The 20363-nt window shown below is 56.7% G+C and overlaps 2 protein-coding genes across 5 annotated transcripts in view; one reads left to right on the top strand and one right to left on the bottom strand.

Annotated features, from left to right (window-relative positions):
* Positions 1 to 3447, bottom strand: part of LOC112811705 (aflatoxin B1 aldehyde reductase member 2-like) — a 6313-nt gene extending 2866 nt beyond the window's left edge. Inside the window, exons 1-3 of the mRNA XM_073903587.1 lie at positions 3056 to 3447; positions 286 to 473; positions 20 to 130 (exon numbers count right to left, since the gene is read on the bottom strand). Of these exons, the coding sequence (XP_073759688.1) occupies positions 20 to 130; positions 286 to 473; positions 3056 to 3395 (639 nt within the window). The 5' untranslated portion in view covers positions 3396 to 3447. The remainder of the gene's footprint in view (positions 1 to 19; positions 131 to 285; positions 474 to 3055) is intronic.
* Positions 3448 to 3649: 202 nt separating this feature from the next.
* On the top strand, positions 3650 to 18425 carry SLC66A1 (solute carrier family 66 member 1). Of its 4 annotated transcripts, none has more exons than XM_025856537.2 (8): positions 3650 to 3754; positions 7381 to 7549; positions 15619 to 15748; positions 16252 to 16339; positions 16834 to 16976; positions 17098 to 17190; positions 17590 to 17775; positions 17908 to 18425. In XM_025856537.2, the coding sequence occupies exons 2-8, from the start codon at positions 7386 to 7388 to the stop codon at positions 17977 to 17979; spliced, it is 876 nt and encodes a 291-aa protein (XP_025712322.1). In that variant the 5' UTR covers positions 3650 to 3754; positions 7381 to 7385; the 3' UTR covers positions 17980 to 18425. The 4 variants fall into 4 exon arrangements, with proteins under 4 accessions (XP_025712322.1, XP_025712323.1, XP_073759366.1 ...); XM_025856538.2 differs by having other exon boundaries at positions 3715 to 3754; positions 7384 to 7549; XM_073903265.1 differs by lacking the exon at positions 3650 to 3754 and adding an exon at positions 15289 to 15481 and having other exon boundaries at positions 7436 to 7549.
* The last annotated feature ends 1938 nt before the right edge of the window (positions 18426 to 20363 follow it).

Genomic DNA, 20363 nt, shown 5'->3' with positions numbered 1-20363 from the left:
CCCCCCCCGCAGCCCTGGCCCTCACCTGGTACACAGTGGGCAGGATCCAGCCGTTCCTCCTGCAGAGGGTGCAGATCTCGGCCACCTCCCAGGCGGCATAGTTGGAGAGGCCAAGCTCCACGAACTTGCCCTGCAGGGGAGAGGCCTCAGTCAGAACCCACCGCGGCCCAGGACACTGCAAAGGGGAGATGGGGGTGGGGACCCTGGGAGTGGGGTCTGTCCCCGGCTCTGCTCTGGGACGACCCTGGTGCCTCCACTCTCCTGGAGCTCGGGGGCCCGCCTCACCTCCTGGTGCAGCTGGTGGCAGGCACGCAGCGTCTCCTCCACGGGGGTGTTGTGGTCAGGGGCATGTAGGTAGAAGAGGTCCACCCGGGGGCACTGCAGCCGTTTCAGGGATGTCTCCAGCTGGGCCCGGACACCGTCAGGCTTCAGTGACTTCCCTTCCCAGGGATTGGCCTTGGTAGCGATTTTCACTTTGAAGGGAGCATGCAATGGTTACAAGGCTTACTACGTGACCCTGTCTAAATTATTTCAGTTCTCTGAGCCTCCATTCTCTAATATGTAAAATGGGGGTATAACAACAGAACTGTCCTCGTAGGGAGATCATGAGCATTAAATATGCAAGTTCTCAATGTTCACAGCTGTTATAATCACTAGTGTTAGTCAGCATGATAGGCCTTGCCTGGAGGCGCACTTGCTCCCTCCCCTCAAGGAGCTCATAGCCTAAAGGTGATGTTACGATAAGGTAAGTGCAATGGAGAAAAGCCCTAGCGCTAAAGGAACCCAGAGTAGAGGAGTGTGGCCATCCTGGGACTTCTAGGGAGGGCTTCCTAGGGGTGAGACCCAGGAGCCGAGTCTCTAAGAATGAGTCCCGGCCAACAGGAAAGGATGGGAAGCATATTCCAGAGCCTGGGAAAATGGAGTCACAAAGGAACACACATAGTACGTGGAGGCCCGTTCCTGCAATTCGGAGTTCCACGAGCATTGACTCCAGGTAGGAAACAGTGGGGCAGGGGGCCAAGAGAAGGGTGACAGACCTAATCACAAATCCCATCAACCAAAGTCAGCTACGTTCAGTGTGTCTGCGGTCAGGAGGAAACTCAAGGGAGCAGGCCTTGGAACAGGGAGGCAAGAGGCTGCGGCGAGAATTCTGCAGAGAGACAGCGGCCCATTCCTCTAGGAACTCAGCCGCCTCGATGTTAATACTTTCCTAAGGGCAAGAGGTAATCTTAGCCCAACCGCTCCTCCCCGCCTTTCCCCAGGATCCTGTACGTCTACTTTAACATATAAAATTCCTTTGGAAACTTCCTTTATCTCTACCCCCGCAAGATACATGTTGGTAATCATCCTCCAAGCATATGGCCCACTGATACACATCTGAAGGGTTTCATGACCGAGTTTTTACTAAACAGTAATAAATTCTTTTTATTTTATTTTATTTTATTTTATTTATTTATTTATTTTTTTTTAAAAGATTTTATTTATTTGACAGAGAGAGACACAGCGAGAGAGGGAGCACAAGCAGGAGGAGTGGGGGAGGGAGAAGCAGGCTTCCTGCTGAGCAGGGAGCCCGATGCGGGGCTCGATCCCAGGACCCTGGGATCATGACCTGAGCCGAAGGCAGACGCTTAACGACTGAGCCACCCAGGCGCCCCTAAATTCTTTTTTTTTTTAAAGATTTATTTATTTATTTTAGGGGGAGGAGCAGAGGCAAGAAAGAGAATCTTAAGCAGACTCCACACTGAGCAAGGAGCCTGACATGGAGCTCAAACCCACGACCCTGACTTTAGTCACGACCTCAAGAAACCAACCGACTTTAACCAACTGCGACACCCAGGTGCCCCATGACCTTTTCCTAACAATAGCTAGGCCCCTCAAAGTCCTGGAAACCTTGTTTCCAAAATATCTTGGGAGGATTGTGCTGTCCCTAACGCCCTCCCAACTTGAAAAAATATAACCAGTCACCCATGACAACCCCAGTGCTGTTCTTTCTGCTCACCAGTCCTGCCCCCATACTCTGATAAAACCATCTTTTTGCACTGAAGAAGTCTCAAGAATCTCAAGAATTCTTTCTTGGCGGGGAGCTCCGAAGCCCATTTACCCATGTAGCCACCACAATCCAGGCACCCTCTTAGGCATTTCCAATAGCATCAGGCTGATGAGGGACAGCCCTTCCCACGAACCTACAACCTCCGCTCAAGCCGCACCTGCCCACTGGCCGTCCCTCCACATAGCAAACGCTACATTTCCAAACCTGGTCTGCACAGCTCTGCCCTCAGCCTTTGACGCCCCTTTCTCCCATTCTCTTCCCAGCAAACTACTATTGGTCCTTTAAGGCCCAGCTCCAGTGTTCTCTGAACCTTCTCTAGTGCCTCTCCCTGACCGCTTAATCCCCCAAAAGTGCTTCCTCTTCTGGGCTTCAACCTTCCCCATTAGACTCTAAGCTCCCTGCGGGTGGGTTGGAACCACTTTCCCTCCTATAGCCCCATAACAAGCCTCCCCACTCCACAGGTACCACCCCTGATCCCCCAGCTTGGTTTGTGACCCAGTTGCAGCTCTCTCTGGGAGCCAGGGTACTGCCAACTGAACTGAGCAAAGGCTAGGGACTGATAAAGACCAGGATGAGAACAGGGTGCTCAGGGAGCCACGGGCAGCGAGGGCAATGGGGAAAGGGGCGGTTTGGGGCACCTGGCAAGGTTCGAGGGGGTACTGCATAGCTCTGGAGACCAGTGCCACAGGGAGGTGCCCCAAGAAAGCAAGGTGGGAGGAAGCGAAGGACTAGACCAGGCTCCGGGTAAGACTGGGGGGTGGAGGTGGGGGGGAAGGTTCCTGAGCTGCAACTCCCAGAGGAAAGAGAAGGGGAGGGGAAGGAGGTCAGGACAAAGCACTGTCCGGCGGTCCGGGACGACACGCGCACGGGGCCTGGGGAGCAGGGGGGTGGTCCAAGGGGCGGTCAGCTCCCGGAAGGGGCTGAAGCCGTCGGTCCTCACCACGGGTCGGGCCACGGCTGGGGCCGGGTGTGCGCCGCGCGGTACACGGGAAGGTAGAAGGTTACCTCTGCAGTCGCCGCCGCCAAGCCCGAGGCCCAGGCCGCCCAGCACGATCTCGGACTGGCCGTCGCCGTACATGAAGGCCGTGTCCAGCTCCGTGTGGCCGCGCTCCAGGAAGACACGCACGGCCGCGGCGCTGGCGGACGCGTCCATGCGGCGCCCCATCTCCACGGTGCCCAGCACCGTGGCGGGCCGAGCCGGGGCCCCGGAGGCGGCCCGCGGCGGCGACAGCGGCCGGGACATGGCGGCGGAGGCAGCGGCAGCGGCGCGAAGCTGAGGCGCCAGGGGACCACGAACGCAACGCACCGCGCCACGGGCCACCGAGCGAAACAAGCCGCTTAGCATAACGTCGGCGCCTGCGCCCTGGGGCACCTGGAGTCCCGCCCACCACGCCGCGGGGGTGGAGCCGGGAGGCGGTGAGAGAACCAGGACAGGTCGCGCGCCTCCCCACCACGCACGCTCGGTTCGCTCTCACCGTTCGCACCGCCCCCAGGGACTGTCAGCTCTGTGCGCTGCGCAGGAGGCGGAGCCACGCGGCTCAGGGACGGGGGCGGGACGGGGCGGGACGGGGCGGGACGGGGCGGGACGGGGCGGGACGGGGGGGGGCGGGGGGGGCGGGGGGGGCGGGACGGGGCTTCGGGTCAGCTGACCCTGGCTGTGCAGACAGAACCCAGAAGCCGGGACCGGCGGCTGATCTTGACGCGGTGAGTTGGGTTTGAGGCTAGGGGCAAGCCCGAAGGCTGCGGGTGGGACTCTGGGCGTCGCTGCCACATCTTTCCAACAACCTCTTACAGCCCCTGGACCGTCTTGGGGCTTCTGTCCGCTCCTTGGGGCGCGAGATCCGGATACGAGGCTCTGGGCCGGGATTAGGTGGCCCCTCGGGAACATACGTCCCCCTCCTGAGCATGGTCTCTCGGACCAGCCTGGCCAGGGTTTGGGGTCTGGGTCCTCTTTTCACCTTCTCGTTCCGGGGGACGGGCCCCATCGTTTCCAACGGCTTTGTTTTCCCCAGGGCTGGCAGGGGAGGGGGCCTCGCGGCGTTTGAGCGCTGACCCCAGCAGCTGCCCTGTCATTATCCCCGACAAACAGGCGGCCCGCGCTGGCCTTAGTCACCAGGCGGCCAAGGACCCGGAGGCCTGGAGTTGGTGGTAGCCACCAGCGGGAACTCCCCTCCCTTCCCCATAGGCCGTGGTTCCGCAGCGAAACCCAGATTGCCCTCTCCCCTCCTCACGCCTGGGACAGGTTTGGAAGTGTGTACATGGGGAGGCTGGGTTTGGAAGTGTGAGGACTGGCTCGGGTCTTGTCCATGCAACACTTAACCGAAAGCTGCTTTGCGCCAGGGACTGGGGGGAGGGTGGTGGAGGGACACACTACAACCAAAGCAAAGTAATAAGCCATGCCTGGCTATTACTACTGAGTGTTTAATCTCTGCCAGGCACCATTCTAATCCCTTGGCCTGGATTATGTCATTTAATTCTGCAGTCGGTCTAGGAGGCGGGTACATACCCATTGTACAGATTGGAATTCTGAGGCTCAGTCACTTGCTCTGGAATTCTACACTTGTGGGCATTAAGCAGGTCAGTTCCAGAGTGCTCTCTCCTCAAACTTAAGTCATCTGAGCTCACAGCTAGTTTCCTTCCTTCCTTCCCTCCCTTTTCTCTGTCTCCCTCTTTCTCTGTCTCCTCTCTCTTCCTCAGCACTGTCTGAACCTTTACTGTGCAGCTGGTGTTGCTGGCCCCGAGAATCAGTCACGGCATTCTTCAGATATGTGAAGGAAGGGGAAGGGAAGAGGTGACAGGTGTCATCCAGCCAGCCTTTGTACGGCGTCTTTGAGATGGCACGTTAGAACCCTGTCTCCTTACCAGGCCCTCCAGAGGGAGAAGGACACACTCCTAAGGGAAGAGACTGTACGTGCAGAAGCCTGGAGGCCTGCCGCTTCGGTGGGAAGCTTCTGTGGGAAGCATTTCCCTGACTCAGCTTGGGTCCAATAGAGGAGCTTGGGTGTGGCCCGAGATGCCTTCTCCATTGTAGGCTTTCTCAAAGCCTGGCCACGTGCATCAGAATCAGCTGGGGTTGCCTTTCTTTCTTTCTTTTTTTTTTTTTTAAGATTTTATTTTTAAGTAATCTCTACACCCAACATGGGCCTTGAACTCACAACCCTGAGATCAAGAGTCGCGTTCCTTACCAACTGAGCCAGCCAGGCACCCCTGGGGTTGCTTCTTAAACCCAAAGTTCCTGATCTGAAGTCCAGAGAGACACTGAGCCTGAATTCTGGGCATGTGCCCTGCGAGGTTCCAAGGCACTCATCCCTGCTGTGGTCCTTGTCAAACCTATGGACGCAGTCAAGGTTTGTTGCAACCCTGGACATCCATCCTCGAAGTGCTGTTTGACCAGGAGGTGGGCCCATTCCCAGAAGCCAGGCCTGGGGCCCAGGCTGGCTCCCTAGCTGGGTCAGAACCTCCAGATGATGGGCCCTGTGTGCAGCGGCCCCCAGAGGAAGGCCCCTTCTGGTCGGGATTCAGGCGTGTCTGAGTGTCCCGAGCTGCACATATTCCCTGTGCAAGATCAGGGACCACCCACCCCGTGTTCTGGGCCCTGTGAGCCAAGCTACAATCCTCCAGACACCCCCTTCCCTCACTGGGCATGTGTTCACTTCATTTCCTCCCTAACCTGGTGAAAAGGAAGCGAGAGAGTGGCCGCAGGGTGGTTGAGCTCCTGGACTCTCATCCTCACAACAGCCTCCAGCATGGTTCGGTCAGGCCCGGGGCGGAGAGCCTTCCTTCTGTGCATTTCATCTGCACCGCCAACCCCAAGGAGCCGGGGTCATCATCCCCATTTTACAGACAAGGCTCAGACAGGTTCCTCACTCGGCCAAGGTGACCCAGTCTTACCTGGAAATGGGGGCAATCTGCCCCACCTCACAGGGAAGATACGAGGGTGGCTGTGTATTACTGTGATGAAAGGGACGGGCTCACTCAGAATCTGTAAGAGGGTGATGGCGGGGGGTGGGGTCCTGTGCGGGGGTGGCCGGGGGAGGGGGGGTAAAGGGACTTGCTTTTTTTTTTTTTAAGATTTTATTTATTTGACAGAGAGAGAGAGTGCGCACAAGCAGGGGGAGCAGCAGGGAGAGGGAGAAACCAAAGGTAGCTGGAGAGAGTCTCAGTCCAGTGAGGAAAGCCTCTGAGCATGGGGCAGGAAGCGGAAGCCTGCCTTCTGGCTGCTGGGGAGCTTGGGCAGTCGGCCAGACCACAGGTGGGGCGGGGGGTCTGCCACATCCAGGGACAGAAGCGCCTGAGGCAGCATGGCAGGGTGGCCAGGAGCCGGGGTTTGGGTCCCCATCCTGGCTTTGACTCCTGCCTCTGTCGCTTCCTGGCTGAGTGCAAGTCACTTCCCTGGTTCCTTGGATGTATCAGGAGCCCCCCCCCCCAACTCCCCTAATGGAGTTGATAGGACAGAATGAGTAAGATACCTGCAAGGTGCTAAGCCCAGAACTGGTGACGAGCTTCGTAATCAGGGGCTATGGTGAGTCTCGCCTGGTAGAGATGGCGCCGTCTGGCTCCGCTTTCTCTCCCTTCTCTGGGACTGTCACACAGACCGTGACCGCTGTAGTCACTGTGCAGGGTGCCCGGGCATCGGGAGGGGACTTTCCTGCCCGCTCCTGCTACCAGCCACTTTCTGGCTTTGTGGGTGGTGAGAATGGGCAGGTGGCTCCAGACTCCTCGCCAGCAGGCATCCCGCCCACGCTGCTCCTGGAGAATTGTGCTTCAGCGCTGCTCTTGAATCCCAGCCACCTGCGCAAGCCCTGGACCCACCTGGCCCTTATTCTCCACTTGGCCTCCCTGACTGGTGTTGGCCGGCAGCCCGACTTTCAGTGAGAGAATGTACTTAATGGGGCCTGGTCTCCGCAGATGTAATTTACAAAAGAGGAGATCGGAAACAATGTAAACGTTGGAGGGTTGTAACAAAGTGAGCGGAGGGTTCACTGTATGAACTCATGTTACCCTCAGGACAACTATGAAGGAGGCACTGTGATCACCCCTTTTACAGATGAGGGAACTAACGCACAGGGAGGCTGAGGCACTTGCCCAAAGTCGCAGCACTGACGAGTGCTAAAGCTGGCATCTACACACTTGGCCCTGACTGCGGATCCGGCCCTGTCCTTGCACAGGTCGTCTGTGTACTTGAAGCTGATTGTGCCCTCGGAGTTCAGAGGCTCGGTCTGATTAAAACTGGGGATGGGCGTAGCTAGGGGCGGGCCACAGGATCCAGACCTGCCAAGGCTAAAGACCCCCTTCTCTTTCTCCTGTGCATCCCTCCCTGCATCCCGCAGCAGCCATGGTCTGGAAGAAACTGGGCTCCGGCAACTTCTCCGACTGCCCCAATGGCTCCCGCCAGTGGATATGGGACGTGTTCGGCGAATGCGCCCAGGACGGCTGGGATGAGGCCAGCGTGGGCCTGGGTTTGATCTCCATTGTCTGTTTTGCAGCATCCACCTTCCCGTGAGTAATGGCCGGGTGGGGGGGGGGGGGGGGGGGGCAGGGGGGGGGGGGGGGGGGCGGGGGCGGGCTGGGGCGATGGCTTCAGGCACTGCCTGGAGGAGGGTCTCCCTGACCCGCCTTGGGCCTCTCCAGACTCAAGGCCAAATGTACTCCCATTCACTGATTTCCAGCCCACCCTGGAGGGCCCTGTCCTGGAGCCCACCCTCGGACTCGCCTTGGCTGGGCAATGCCAACGCACAGATGATAGTAACAGTATTAACCCTTAGTGCTGTTTGTTCAGTGCATGCTACGTACCTCAGTTCTGAGCACTTGACATGTTTTTACCTCATTTAAGCCTCATAACCCTGTGAAATAAGTAGTTACTGTTCCTATTTATGAGGGAACGGAAAGCCAAAGAGACTAAGTCACTTGTTCTAGGTTACACAGCTGAGAAGAAAGGAAGCAGAGGGGTGGGAGGGCTAACATGCCCCAAACACAGCCCTCGTCCGGTGACCGTCTGGTGATGGGGTGGGCGAGCGGTGATTACAAGATAGTGTGACCACTGCTGTGATTGAGGAACGGGAACACACTGTGACCTGGAAGAGTCACTTTGCTGCTCTGCACCTCGGCTTCCTCATCTGCAAAATGGCAGTGTTGTTCCCGACCTCCCAGGGCTGCTGTGAGGATGGGACGAGGGAGTGTTCATAAAGCACGGGACTCAGGGCCTTTGTACCATGTGGGCACAATCCCATGGCTGGACAGAGTGTGTGCGGGTCAGGGGCACAGGGAGAGGTGAGGTCGCAGAGGTCACCAAGAACCCTGTAATGTGAGGCTTCTCCACTGTTAGGAAATCGGCTCTTTATCCTGAGGGAGAAAGATAAGTGTTTCATCAGGAGCTCAACATTTTCTAAAAATAGCTTTATGGAGAGAGAGTCCACAGACCATGTAATTAGCCCATTTACATGTATAATTCAGTGTTTTTAGTGTATCTGCAGAGTCGTGTAACCAATGCCATAATCAGTTTTAGAATACTCTCATCACCCTAAAAAGAAACCCCCAAAGCAATGAGTCATTCCTGATTTCCCCCGAAGCTCCCAGCCCCTGGCAACCAGCCGTCTACCTCCTGTCTCTGTAAATTTGCCAACTCTGGACATTTCCTGTAAATGGAACCATAGAGCATGTGAAAGACCAGCTTCTTTCACTTAACAGAACATCTTCAGGAGTTACCTGTGCTGTAGCAGGTGTCAGGACCTCATTCCTTTGTGCGTAATGTTCCACTGTGTGATACGCCACCTTTTATTCATTCATTCACTGATGGATGTTTGGTCTGTTTCTACTCTGAACATTCATGTGCAAGTTTTTGTGGGTACATATGTTTTTACTTCTCTTGGGTATATGCTTACGTAGTGAAATTGCTGGGTCATAGGGTAACTTTGTGTTTAATCTTTTTAAGGATTTTTTTTTCTTAAGATTTATCTGACAGAGAGAGACACAGCGAGAGAGGGAACACAAGCAGGGGGAGTGGGAGAGGGAGAAGCAGGCTTCCCGCAGAGCAGGGAGCCTGATGCGGGGCTCGATCCTAGGACCCCGGGATCACAACCTGAGCCGAAGGCAGATGCTTAACGACTGAGCCCCTCTTTTAAGGATGTTTAAAAAACGTTATTAAGCCCCGGTTTCATGACTTGGTCTAGCCCTAATGACATCATTTGGGGCCTCTGGTTTTCTTTTTCTTTTCTTTTTTTTTTTAGATTTTATTTTTTTTTTAAATAATCTCTATACCCAACATTTGGCTCAAACTCACAACCCCGAGATCGAGAGTCAAGAGTCACATGCTCCACAGATTGAGCCAGCCAGCAGGGCGCCCCCTGTGGTTTTCTTTTTCACAGGGAACTGTCAGACTGTTTCCCAAAGAGGCTGTACCATTTTCCATTCCCTCCAGCCCTGTGTGAGGTTCCAATGTGTCCATATCCTCATCAATGCACATTTTCTATGTGTATTATTATAGCCATCCTAATGGTTGGAAGTGTTATCACGTTGTAGTTTATGATTTGAATTTGCCTGACGGCTAGTGATGTTAAGTAGTTTTTCATGTGATTTTGGCCATTTGTATATCCTCTTTGGAAAAAGGACTGTTCAGATCCTTTGCCTATTTTTCAATTGGATTATTTGCCCTTTTTTTTTTTTTAAGATTTTATTTATTTATTTGACAGAGAGAGAGATAGTGAGAGCAGGAACACAAGCAGAGGGAGTGGGAGAGGGAGAAGCAGGCTCCCCGTGGAGCAGGGAGCCCGATGCGGGGCTCGATCCCAGGACCCTGGGATCATGACCTGAGCCGAAGGCAGACGCTTAACGACTGAGCCACCCAGGCGCCCCTATTTGCCCTTTTGTTGTTGAGTTGTAGGAGTTCTTTTTAAGATTTTATTTATTTATTTGAGAGAGAGAGAGAGCGCGCACTGATGGGGGGGATGGGCAGAGGCAGAGGGAGAAGCAGGCTCCCTGCTGAGCAGGGAGCCCGATGCAGCGCATGATTCCAGGACCCTGGGATTGTGACCTGAGCTTAACTGAAACACCCAGGCGCCCCTGAGTTGTAAGCGTTCTTTATACATTCTGGATACGACAGCCTCATGATCTGCAAATATTTTCTCCCATTCTGTGGGTTCTCTTTTCACTTTCTTGATTGCATCCTTTGAAGCACAGAAGTTCTGCGGGTGGATGATGTACAGTTTATCTCTTTTTTCTTTTTTGCTTGTGCTTTTGGTGTCATACCTAAAAAAACATCGTCGCAGGGTGCCTGGGTGGCTCAGTCATTAAGTGTCTGCCTTCGGCTCAGGTCATGATCCCAGGGTCCTGGGATCGAGCCCCACGTCGGGCTCCCTGCTCCACGGGAAGCCTGCTTCTCCCTCTCCCGCTCCCCCTGCTTGTGTTCCCTCTCTCGCTGTGTCTCTCTCTGTCAAATAAATATTTAAAAAAAATAAAGAATAAAAAAATAAAAAAACATCGTCACCTAATCCAAGTAACAGAGATTTACCCTGATTGTAACCAGGGTTCAGGGCCGCAAGAGCGTGGGGCTCTGGGTAGGGGGCCACCCAGCCAGATCAAGTTCAGCCACTCGCCACTGACAAAATCCAAAGGCAGAGACATGAGTGGTGGTGAAACGAGAAAGGAATTTATTTCTGTGAGGCCAACACTGGCAAAACCACGGACTGGTGTTTCTAAGACTGTCTCCTAAGTGCTGATGATACTTCCAGAATTATATAAGGAAAGCGAGGGACAATAGTCGGTGGGTACATGCAGGGGCACGGGGAAGTCAGGTGGTTCATTGTCTTGGGCTTAGTCCCTCCGGGTCTTCCGGACATGGGGCAGTCCTTGTTGCTTCAGCGGGTGGTTTTGGTTCCCTTCTGGATACTTTGTGCACAGGGTCTTTTGCCTGAGTTAAGGGATAAGCTAGAAAGAAGAGCTTAATCAATTAGAAAGTTTGAGGTCAAGGAGCACCTGGGTGGCTCAGTCAGTTAAGCCTCCGACTCTTGATTTTGGCTCAGGTCTTGATCTCACGATGGTGAGTTCAAGCCCTGTGCTGGGTGTGGCGCCTACTTAAAATATATATAGAAATTTGAGGTCAAAATGAAGGTAATCAAGCTCTCTTGCATTATCTTTTTTCCTCTAACAGTTTTATAGATTTGCCTTATTCTGACACCAGTGTCCATGTGTGTTTTTTCCCACACTGCCAAGCATCTAATGCCATTCAGACACTGTCTTCCATGGGATGGCATCAGATCCCACAGGTGAAGGGCTCAGGCCCACAAGACTGCCCCTCCCCCTCCAGATGTCAGTCACAAGTTCAGGTTGTCACTTCTGCTTCTGATTGGTGTAGACCAGCTATAGACTGGAGGTCCCAACAAATCCCCTACCTGGTTTTGATTAATTTGCTAGAGCGGCTCACAGAAAGAGAAACATTTGACTCACTGGTTTATTATGAAAGGATACAGGGAACGCCCAGATGGAAGAGATGCACAGGGCAGGGGTGCAGACAGGGGCATGGAGCTTCCCGTTCCTCTCCCAGGGCGCCACTCTCCCTGAACCTCTGCAATTCACTGACCCAGAAGCTCTCCGAACCTGTCCATTTGAGTTCTTCTGGAGGCTTCACTGCACAGGAATGATTGACATCATTGGCCGTTGGTGATTGAACATCTCCAGCCCCTCCTCTTCCCCAGAGGTCAGGAAAATGGGACTGAAAGTTCCAAGGGTTTAATCACATCTCTAGGTGACCCAGAGGCTTTCCAAAAGTCACCTCATTAATTAACAAAAGGCACCTTTATTGCTCAAATCACTTAGGATATTCCAAGAGTTTTAGGGATATTCTGCCAGGGATGGGGTGAAGACCAAATACATGTCTGTCTGCTTTCCTTTCCTTTCCTTTCCTTTTCCTTCCTTCCTTCCCTCCCTCCCTCCCTCCCTCCCTCCTTCCTCCTTCTTCCTTGCTTCCTGTGGGGAGAGGGAGAGAGAGAATCTTAAGCAGGCTCCAAGCCCAGAGTGGAGCCCGAAGTGGGGCTTGATCTCAGGACCCTGAGATCATGACCTGACCCAAAAAACAAGACTCTGTACTTAACCAGCTGAGCTACCCGGGTGCCCCTATGTTTCTTATTGTAAATCACAATATCACAAGTTAGCTTTTAAATTTAGGTCTGTTAAAAAACAAAATTACCGGGGCGCCTGGGTGGCTCAGTCGTTAAGCGTCTGCCTTCAGCTCAGGTCATGATCCCAGGGTCCTGGGATCGAGCCCCATGTCGGGCTCCCTCCTCTGAGGGAAGCTTGCTCTCCCTCTCCCACTCCGGCTGCTTGTGTTTCTGCTCTTGCTATCTCTGTCTCTGTCAAATAAATAAATAAAAGGTCTTAAAAAAATAAAAACGCCTTTAAAAAATTACTCTTATTAAATTTGAAGACACAATTAGTGTTGTTAAGCCATTCATGAATTGGGCAGCATCCCATCTAGCAAATAGATGTTCTAAGGAGTTTTATAAAATGGAAGGTTTTTATAGGAAAGAGGGTGGTGCAAGAAATGATTAGCAAAAAAAAAAGGGATTATATCAGGCAAGTTCATTTTCCTGCAGGAGGTCTTAGTAGATGATCTCATCTTCCTTTGTGGGGGATGGAGAGGGCCCATATGACAGATGACCTCATTGCTACTGACCAGAAAATTCCTGACCAATTAAGACTACATTCCTGGGGGAGGTTGAAATGTGATTAGGTTTGTTATTATGCCCCTGTTCGGTGATTTGGCCTAAGTGACTCCATCTTGGGTTGTGGTTTTCTTTTTAATGGGTCTTTGATACAGTTTGAGTTGTATTTTATATATGGTGTGGGGTAGGGGTCCAGTCTCATTCTTTTGTATGGAGATAACTGGTCGTCCCAGGACCATGTGTTTCAAAGACCCTTCTTTCCCTCATGGAATTATCCTAGTACCTCATTGTGGACTTGACATTTTTACTGAGGCCACAGTAGGTATGTTGAAAGTAAACAAAACAGATGCCATCCTTGCCTTTGCAGAACTTCTGTTCCCGCTACCTTTAAAAGGCAGTCAGGGGGCGCCTGGGTGGCTCAGTTGGTTAAGCGACTGCCTTAGGCTCAGGTCATGATCCTGGAGTCTCTGGATCGAGTCCTGCATCGGGCTCCCTGCTTGATGGGGAGTCTGCTTCTCCCTCTGACCCTAACCCCTCTCATGTGCTCTCTCTCTCATTCTTTCTCAAATAAATAAATAAAATCTTTAAAAAAATACACTTGATCTTAGCCAAAAGGCCGAAAAGCGATAAAATCTTTAAAATAAATAAATAAATAAATAAAAGGCAGTCAGGGAGTCATAGGGAAGAAGGACCGGCAGGACAGGGAGTGAGACCGGAGGCAGGGAGGCCACCTTGGAGGCCATGGAAGCCATCCAGCAAGAAGCGGTATCGGGGGCATTGGAGTCACCCTGTATAGGCTGACTGGACAGGTGTGGGTGACCGCTGGAGGCCGAGGGAGAGAGACACCCTGTTCCAGAGAGAGAACCTGCTCTAGGACTATCTGAGGAGCTGGCTGAGGCTTCCCCTTCCTGCCATGACATAATGTTGGCCCTGCGTGAGCCTGGCTGATGAACCAGTGAGGGGGGTCAGAGGCCTGGGAGAGAGCCCCAGGTGACAGCAGGAAGGGCAGCTGCCTTCATGCTCCTCCTCAGGACTCAGCCTTTCTTGGGTGCGATAAAATCACTTTCCCTGCAATTTAATGGAGACTTGCCAAGTCACATGTCCTAGAAGGGGCTTTAGGGGCCATAGGATAGACCTTAATTAGGGGCCTCCCTGATGCCAGGCCTGAGCTGGACACTATCCCTGCCCTCAGGAGGCTTGAGTCCAGGAGGGACAAGGATGTCCTGTGTTACAAAGGAGAAGGTAGGAGACACTGGCAGGCTGTGTCCAGGAAGGCCGTGGGGAGGAAGTGACATTTCCTGAGCCATGAAAGACAAAGAGGAGGGAGCGGGCTGCCTGCCTGCCAATGAAGAGTCTGGAGAAAGAGAAATAAGTCCTGGTGGAGGGGGCAGGGCGGGGGACAGCTGGCCCTGGGGGCCTCCCTGAAGAGCAGGGGAAGGCTCCGAGTGCTTGTGGGGAGCCTGGGGTTTTAGATCCTTGAGAGGGAGCAGATTCAAGGGGAGCCAGGCCTGGATAGGAGACAGAGAGGCACGTGGATGGGGTGTTGGTGCGAGGAGGGTGTCTCCGCAGGAGGAGGAGAAGGCAGTTTGGCCGTGGGAAGATCCAGGGCCATACCCGGCTTTCTCAGTTTCTGACTTGGGTGTTGTGGGGGATGAGGTGCCATTTAGTCCCCTTTTATTTAAAAACACACAGACGAGGGGCACCCAGGTGGCTCAGGCAGTTAAGCAGCCCACTCTTGGTTTCGGCTCAGGTCATGGTCTTGGTTGTGAGATCGAGCCCTGAATCAGGCTCTGTGCTCAGCGCTGACTCTGCTTGGGATTCTCTCTCTCTCTCTCTCTCTCTCTCTCTCTCTCTCTCTCTCTCTCCCTCTCTCCCCCTCCCCCCCTCCCTCCCTTCCCCCTTCTCGCTCCCTCCCTCTGCCCCTCCCCCTGCTCATGCTCTAGCTCTCTCTCAAATAAATAAATCTTTAAAAAAGTTAAAAAAGATTCCTTCTCTCCCTCTGCCCTCCCCCACTCTCTCTCTCTCTCTCTCTCTCAAAATAATAATAATAAATAAAATAAATATACAGAAGATTAAACAGAAAAAGAGTAAATGGCAGTTGCTTGAAGGTTAGGAGGGACTCGAGAGGGAGGGGCTGGGTCCGGAGGGCTGTGATCCTGGCTCCAAGCCTCTCTGTGACCTGACTGGCCCAGTCCCGAGGAGGAGCAATAGTGACTAGCCCTGCCCTCAGGGGGTTCTGCAGGGCTGAAAGAGTTAATATGCACAAAGGGCTCAGAACTCTGCCTGAGGCCCATTACCTGTGGCCTGTTGTCAGCACTGAGCTCCTGCTGACACTTGGCCTTTGAGAAAACAACCAGAATATCCAAAGCCACAAGCCACGGGCAGTAATGGAGAGCTGCGGGCCATCCCGCCCTGCCCCATTGCCCTTTGAAGGTCCTGGGCTGTGGTTTGGCCTATCTTATCATCATCAACCGCTCCTGGAGATAGGGCAGCGCCAGGCCCTGGCTCCCTGCCGCCGCCGCTACCACCACCACCACCACCGTCCCTTTCACTCCGCGCCCCCCCCCTGCTTTCCCTCCATAGAAGAAAGAATGCAGGGTCCCTGTGACGTGGTTCTCTTCTTGGAGCACGGCGGTGGCGGGGGGCAGTGACACAAAACTCCGGGTCCCCACTGGGAGACACTAGGGTGCTCTGGAGGGGAATCTGAGGAATGCTATGGATGACTCCGGAAAGATGCACCTGCCATGGATTTCCCTGGTTGGAAGAGAATCCGCTGGTAAGAATCCCCAAAGGACACCGAAAGGTTCCTGCTCCCGCCTGCCGGCAGGATGGACTCACAAGCAACTTCCCTGCTTCCCCGGCCCCGGGCCGCCTCCTGCCCTGAGCCCGCGTCTTCTTCCTCCTTGGCCGCAGCCAGTACATCAAGGCCTGCAGGACCGGCAACATGGACCAGGCGCTGTCTCTGTGGTTCCTCTTGGGCTGGATCGGAGGAGACTCCTGCAACCTCATCGGGTCCTTCCTCGCCGACCAGCTGCCCCTGCAGGTGGGTCCGAGCAGGGGCGGGGCAGGCCGCCGGGACGGCCACGGCAGAGGGAGGGCCTCCGCACTGGAGAGCGTGCCCTCCGCCCCGCCGTGCGGCGTGACAGGCGGCTTGTCGGTACCCTTCTCCGGGCCTCAGTTTCCCCATCTGCGAAACGAGCACATCAAACCAGAGGATGGCTCTGGGGTGCTGAGGTCCTGACTGAGCTGCCAGGGTGTGGGGCCACAGAGGAGGAAAGGTTTCCCTCGGGGCGGGGGGCGGCGGTGGCAGGTGCCAGGAATCCCAGCCAGGAATCCATCGTGTTCCCCAGCGGGACGGTTCCGTCTTCGCGGCTTCTGTTCCGCCGAGGCGCGCCCGCCCCCTGTCCTCCCTCTGTCCCCGGGGGCCTGCTGGCGGCCTGCTCTCGAGTTCTGCCGGCTGGACGCAGAGGAGGACACAGGAGGGCAGGGTGGTGACGTGGGTCGGTTGGGCCACGCCGCCGCTGCGGGCCCGCGCCTCTCTTGCAGACCTACACGGCGGTGTACTACGTGCTGGCCGACCTGCTGATGCTGGCCCTCTACTTTCACTACAAGTTTAAGAAGCGCCCCTCTCTGCGTGAGTGTGGGGAGCGGGGCGGCGGGAGGCAGTGGGCTTCGCACCGCGCAGCGGTCACTGCTCCGGCCTTGTGGGCGACCCCGCGCCCACAGCCCCGGGCGGCCGAGATGGGCCGGACCACGGGGCTTGCTCTTTCTTCCCTTGGGTCGCATCCCACAATCGTGGCTTCAGCTGTTCCTCTGTACCTGGCCCTGGGCTTGGACACAGGTCACCGCTGCCCCTGAGGATCGAGAAGGGGCGGGAGTCAAGGTCAGAGGGAGGCAGTTGGGGGTGGGGCTGTCTCATGAGCATGTCTGCCCTTGTCTCTCCTTTACAACCCTGGGAGAAGGGTGCTGTTACTACACCCATTCTACGGAGGAGGCATTAAAGCTCAGAGAGGTCAGGTTCCTTGCCGAGAGTCACATAGCTGCCGAAGGGCAAGGCCAGGACTCAAGTCCTGGTCTGTTTGCTGCCACTGGTACCTGACCTTGGCTTCCCTCCTGTCTCCTGTCCAGTGTCTACCCCCATCAATTCCGTGCTGCTCTTTGTCCTGGGGGTGGTGTGTGCCTTCCCGCTGCTGAGGACCACTGGCCCGGTGGCTGCCCCGAGGGAGGTCTTCCGGGGCCGCACGCTCCTGTCAGTGGAGCCGGGCAGTAAGGTGAGGTGTGGGTCAGTGCCGGGGGGGTGTGGGCTGGGGACCGGCTCGTCCCGATGGAGCGGGGATCGCATGCCGCACCTCTGGCCCCTCCCGGGCACTGAGCAGCCCCCTGCCCTCTCAGCCCTTCACTCAGCAGGAAATCATCGGTTTCGCCATCGGCTCTGTCTCCAGTGCGCTCTACCTGCTGTCCCGGCTGCCTCAGATCCGCACCAACGTGAGCCCGGGGCAGGGGCGGGGGTGGGGGGGCCCCCCGCCAGGTCAGGGCGTGGGGTCTTTGTGCAACAGGTCTGGGTTCAAACTGCCGGTCGCCTTAAGTGCATCCAGTTCTCCAGGCCTCAGTTTCTGCCCCTGGGAAGTGGGCACGATGAGGCCTGTCTCGTCCCGTGTGTGTCTCAGAGAAGCAGCGGGTCAGGTGAGGAGGCCAGGGCCCGGCGGACAGTCCTGAAAGATGGCGAGAAAGGGGCGTGGTGGGCCCGGGGAGGCTGGCGGGGCGGCCAGTCTCCCGCCGACCAGGCACACGGTGACAAACCCGCTCAGAGCATGCCCAGTGGGACGGGGCAGCGTGACAGGAACCCTGGCCGAGGCCTCTGACCCCAGTCCCCCTCACCCCCAGTTTCTGAGGAAGTCGACGCAGGGCGTCTCCTACTCGCTGTTCGCCTTGGTGATGCTGGGGAACACGCTGTACGGGCTGAGCGTGCTGCTCAAAAACCCCGAGGTGGGCCAGAGCGAGGGCAGCTACCTGCTGCACCACCTGCCCTGGCTCGTGGGCAGCCTGGGCGTGCTGTTGCTCGACACCATCGTATCCTTCGGGGGCGGGGGTCATGGCAGCCTGTCAGGGCGGGGTGGGGGGAGGGAAGAGGGGAGCATTCCCGAGGGAGCCAAGGCCCCTCCCAGCCTCTGCTCGGTTTGGCCTTGACGTTGGCCCCTCCAGATCTCCATACAGTTCCTGGTGTACAGGGACACGGCCACGTCCTCGGAGCGTCAGCCCCTCCTCCCCAGTTGACCCAGACCCAGGCCAAGCCCGGGACTACGGGGACCTCCAGATGCCGCTCCCAGGAAGGGACAAGTGTGGGCAGACATGGTGCTGCTGACCCTGGACTGGGCCGTGGAGGCGGCCGGGGGCGCCTTGAGGGCCCGGCCCAGCTGCCTCCCCCACCTCCGAAACCTCCTGGCCGACTCTTCCAGGAACGCTGACTGGCTGACTCTTCAGGGAGCGGGGAGCAAGAGGGTTGTGGGGGCCAGCCCCTCCCCGAGTCTGAGGCTGCTGTCCCTGGGAGCCTCGAGGGAGGGGCTGCAGCGGAGACCTCGGCCCCTCCGAAGGCAGCGGGCGCCCCTCGACCCACCTCCCTCCATCTGCCTGCACACCCCCTGGGGCGGGGGGCACCTGCAGCTGGGTGTCCCCAGGACTGTCCCGTTGACTGCAGACAGCCCAGTAAACGGTACCTCCCAGTGAGGCCTCTTTCTGTTGCTCCTTCCCTGAGGTGCTGCGGTCTGGGCTGCTCCGGGCAACAGCGGTGCGCGGGGATCTGGGCCCCAGCTTCCGGGTCCCAGGTGGGGGCCTGGAGGTCGGGATATGGCAGAGCCGAGCAGGAGCGGGGGGACCTCGGGTTTTCTCACCAGCTTCTCTGTGACAGACCCCACACCTGGGGCTGACGAGACAGCAGTGAGAATGACAGGGTCCCGGCCCCTCGGTGCTCAGGAAGAAGCAGAATAGTTGAGGTTCAGATCGTAGTTCTGCTGCTTTGCTTCTCTGTGCCTCAGTTACCTCATCTGTGAAATGGGATGTATGTTATAAGACGATGCAGTTGGCGGAGGTTAGCCCCGAAGTCTGGCATGTGGTAAGCACGCCCTAACGGTTCGCTTTGATAATTTTCAGTTGGAGGAGAGGCACTTCCAGATCTCCCCGCAGATCAGGGAGACCTTCCTGGAGGAGGTGACATGCAGAAGGCCGGGCAGGAGATAACAGGGGAGCGGGGGCTGTGGCAGGCAGGAGGAAGGAGGTGCAAGAGCAGTGGGAAGGGAGGAGAGGACAGGGCTCAGCCCTGAGCTCTAGTCCTGGGCCCCAGCCTCGCTTCGTCTCCCAGACCCCGTTCTGAGTCCACTTGTTGGCCATGACCCTGTGGGTGCCTGAAGGGCTGGGTCCGGGAGAGAAGCTGTGGCTCAGGCTTTCTGAATCTCCTCTACCTGCCCCGGGGACGGGAGGGAGCTCGGCAGTGGGGCCTGCAGCCCAGTCTGGTGCTGCATAGATTGGCCCAGGCTGTGCTGGGCACTGGGGGGGGGGGGGGGGGGGGGGGGGGGGGCCGGGGGAGGGAGGTTTTGGGGGCGGGGGGGGGGGCGGTGACCCCGGCTCCGGTCCTTGTCCTCACAGAGGGAAGCCAGCTGCTGGGCCCTGGGGGTAAGGGCTTTGACCAGAAGGTACAAAGTGCCCTCAGAATGAGGAGACTCCCCAGGGAAGGCCTCACGGAGGAGGAGCCCGGGAGCTGAATCCTGAAGGCGGAGGGATGTCAGGAAGGGGCAAAGGTGTGTGCACGGGCCTGAGCTGGGGTCGCTGCAAAGCCAGGCTGAGTGTAGACAGGGTCGTGGGGCCGGGGCCAGGGCGCACAGCAGGTCGGGGGAGAGAAGGCAGGAATTGGGATCTGGGAGACCAGGGAGAGCCTCTTCTGAGGTTCAAGTGGGCAGTGAGGCCAAGTCGGGCCAGCGTCCCCCGGGCCCTTCCTGGGTCGTGCCTGCGGAGCACCGTGTGCAGCCCCACATGGGGCTGGTGTTTGTTGAGCACGTGCTGTGTGCTGGGCTGGGCTGTGCCCTATGGGATCGGTGCAGTTGGGATGGCCAGTTGACAGATGGAAAACAGGCTTTGAGGGATCAAGCGGCTTGCTCAAGGTCGAGCGGCTTTTCAAACCCCATTCTGTCCCTCCGCTGCAGGGGCCGTCCCACACCTGGCCGGGACTGGGGCTCTCGGGGTTCAGAGATCGGGGCTGCGTGCCGCCCAGCTTCCCCTCGCTCTCAGGGGCGGCCCAGCCCTGCGGGGCTTAGGCTCCCTTCCCGTTTCCTCGAGCCCCTGGCCCCGTCCCAGGGGAAGGTGCGCCTGGGCCCGGGCCTGGTTCAGATGCCCTTTGCCAGGCAGCGGCTGGCCCCACGCAGGGCCGTGACCTCACCTGACGCCAGTTACCGGGGGCTCCGTCATAGGGCAGCGAGAGCCCCAAGGGCCGGCGCAAGTCAGAGCTGCGGGGAGGAGATGGAGTGTCGCAGCCCTGCCCGGAAGCCCTCAGCTCGTGAGGGTGACCTCATCCCTTTCTTCCGGGAAGCACCGGGTCGTCTGTGGGGTGCTGGCTCTTGCTTTCCAGCACTGCCCAGTGGGCTGCTTCCTCCTCAGGAAGCCCCCGGTCT

Source organism: Callorhinus ursinus, unplaced genomic scaffold (genome assembly GCF_003265705.2).
Source record: "Callorhinus ursinus isolate GAN/ISIS: 27379988/994484 unplaced genomic scaffold, GSC_fseal_2.0 scaffold18, whole genome shotgun sequence".
Taxonomy (NCBI): Eukaryota; Metazoa; Chordata; class Mammalia; order Carnivora; family Otariidae; genus Callorhinus; species Callorhinus ursinus.
Note: the sequence above shows the minus strand (reverse complement) of the source record. Positions and strands in the feature narration are given on the sequence as shown.

Bases quoted from the DNA above. Each gene is read 5' to 3' on its own strand.
- SLC66A1 (XM_025856537.2), top strand. From the start codon at position 7,386: ATGGTCTGGAAGAAACTGGGCTCCGGCAACTTCTCCGACTGCCCCAAT. The intron at 7,550-15,618 runs GTGAGTAATGGC...CCTTGGCCGCAG, and splicing joins TTTGCAGCATCCACCTTCCC to CCAGTACATCAAGGCCTGCA. The intron at 16,340-16,833 runs GTGAGTGTGGGG...TCTCCTGTCCAG, and splicing joins TAAGAAGCGCCCCTCTCTGC to TGTCTACCCCCATCAATTCC.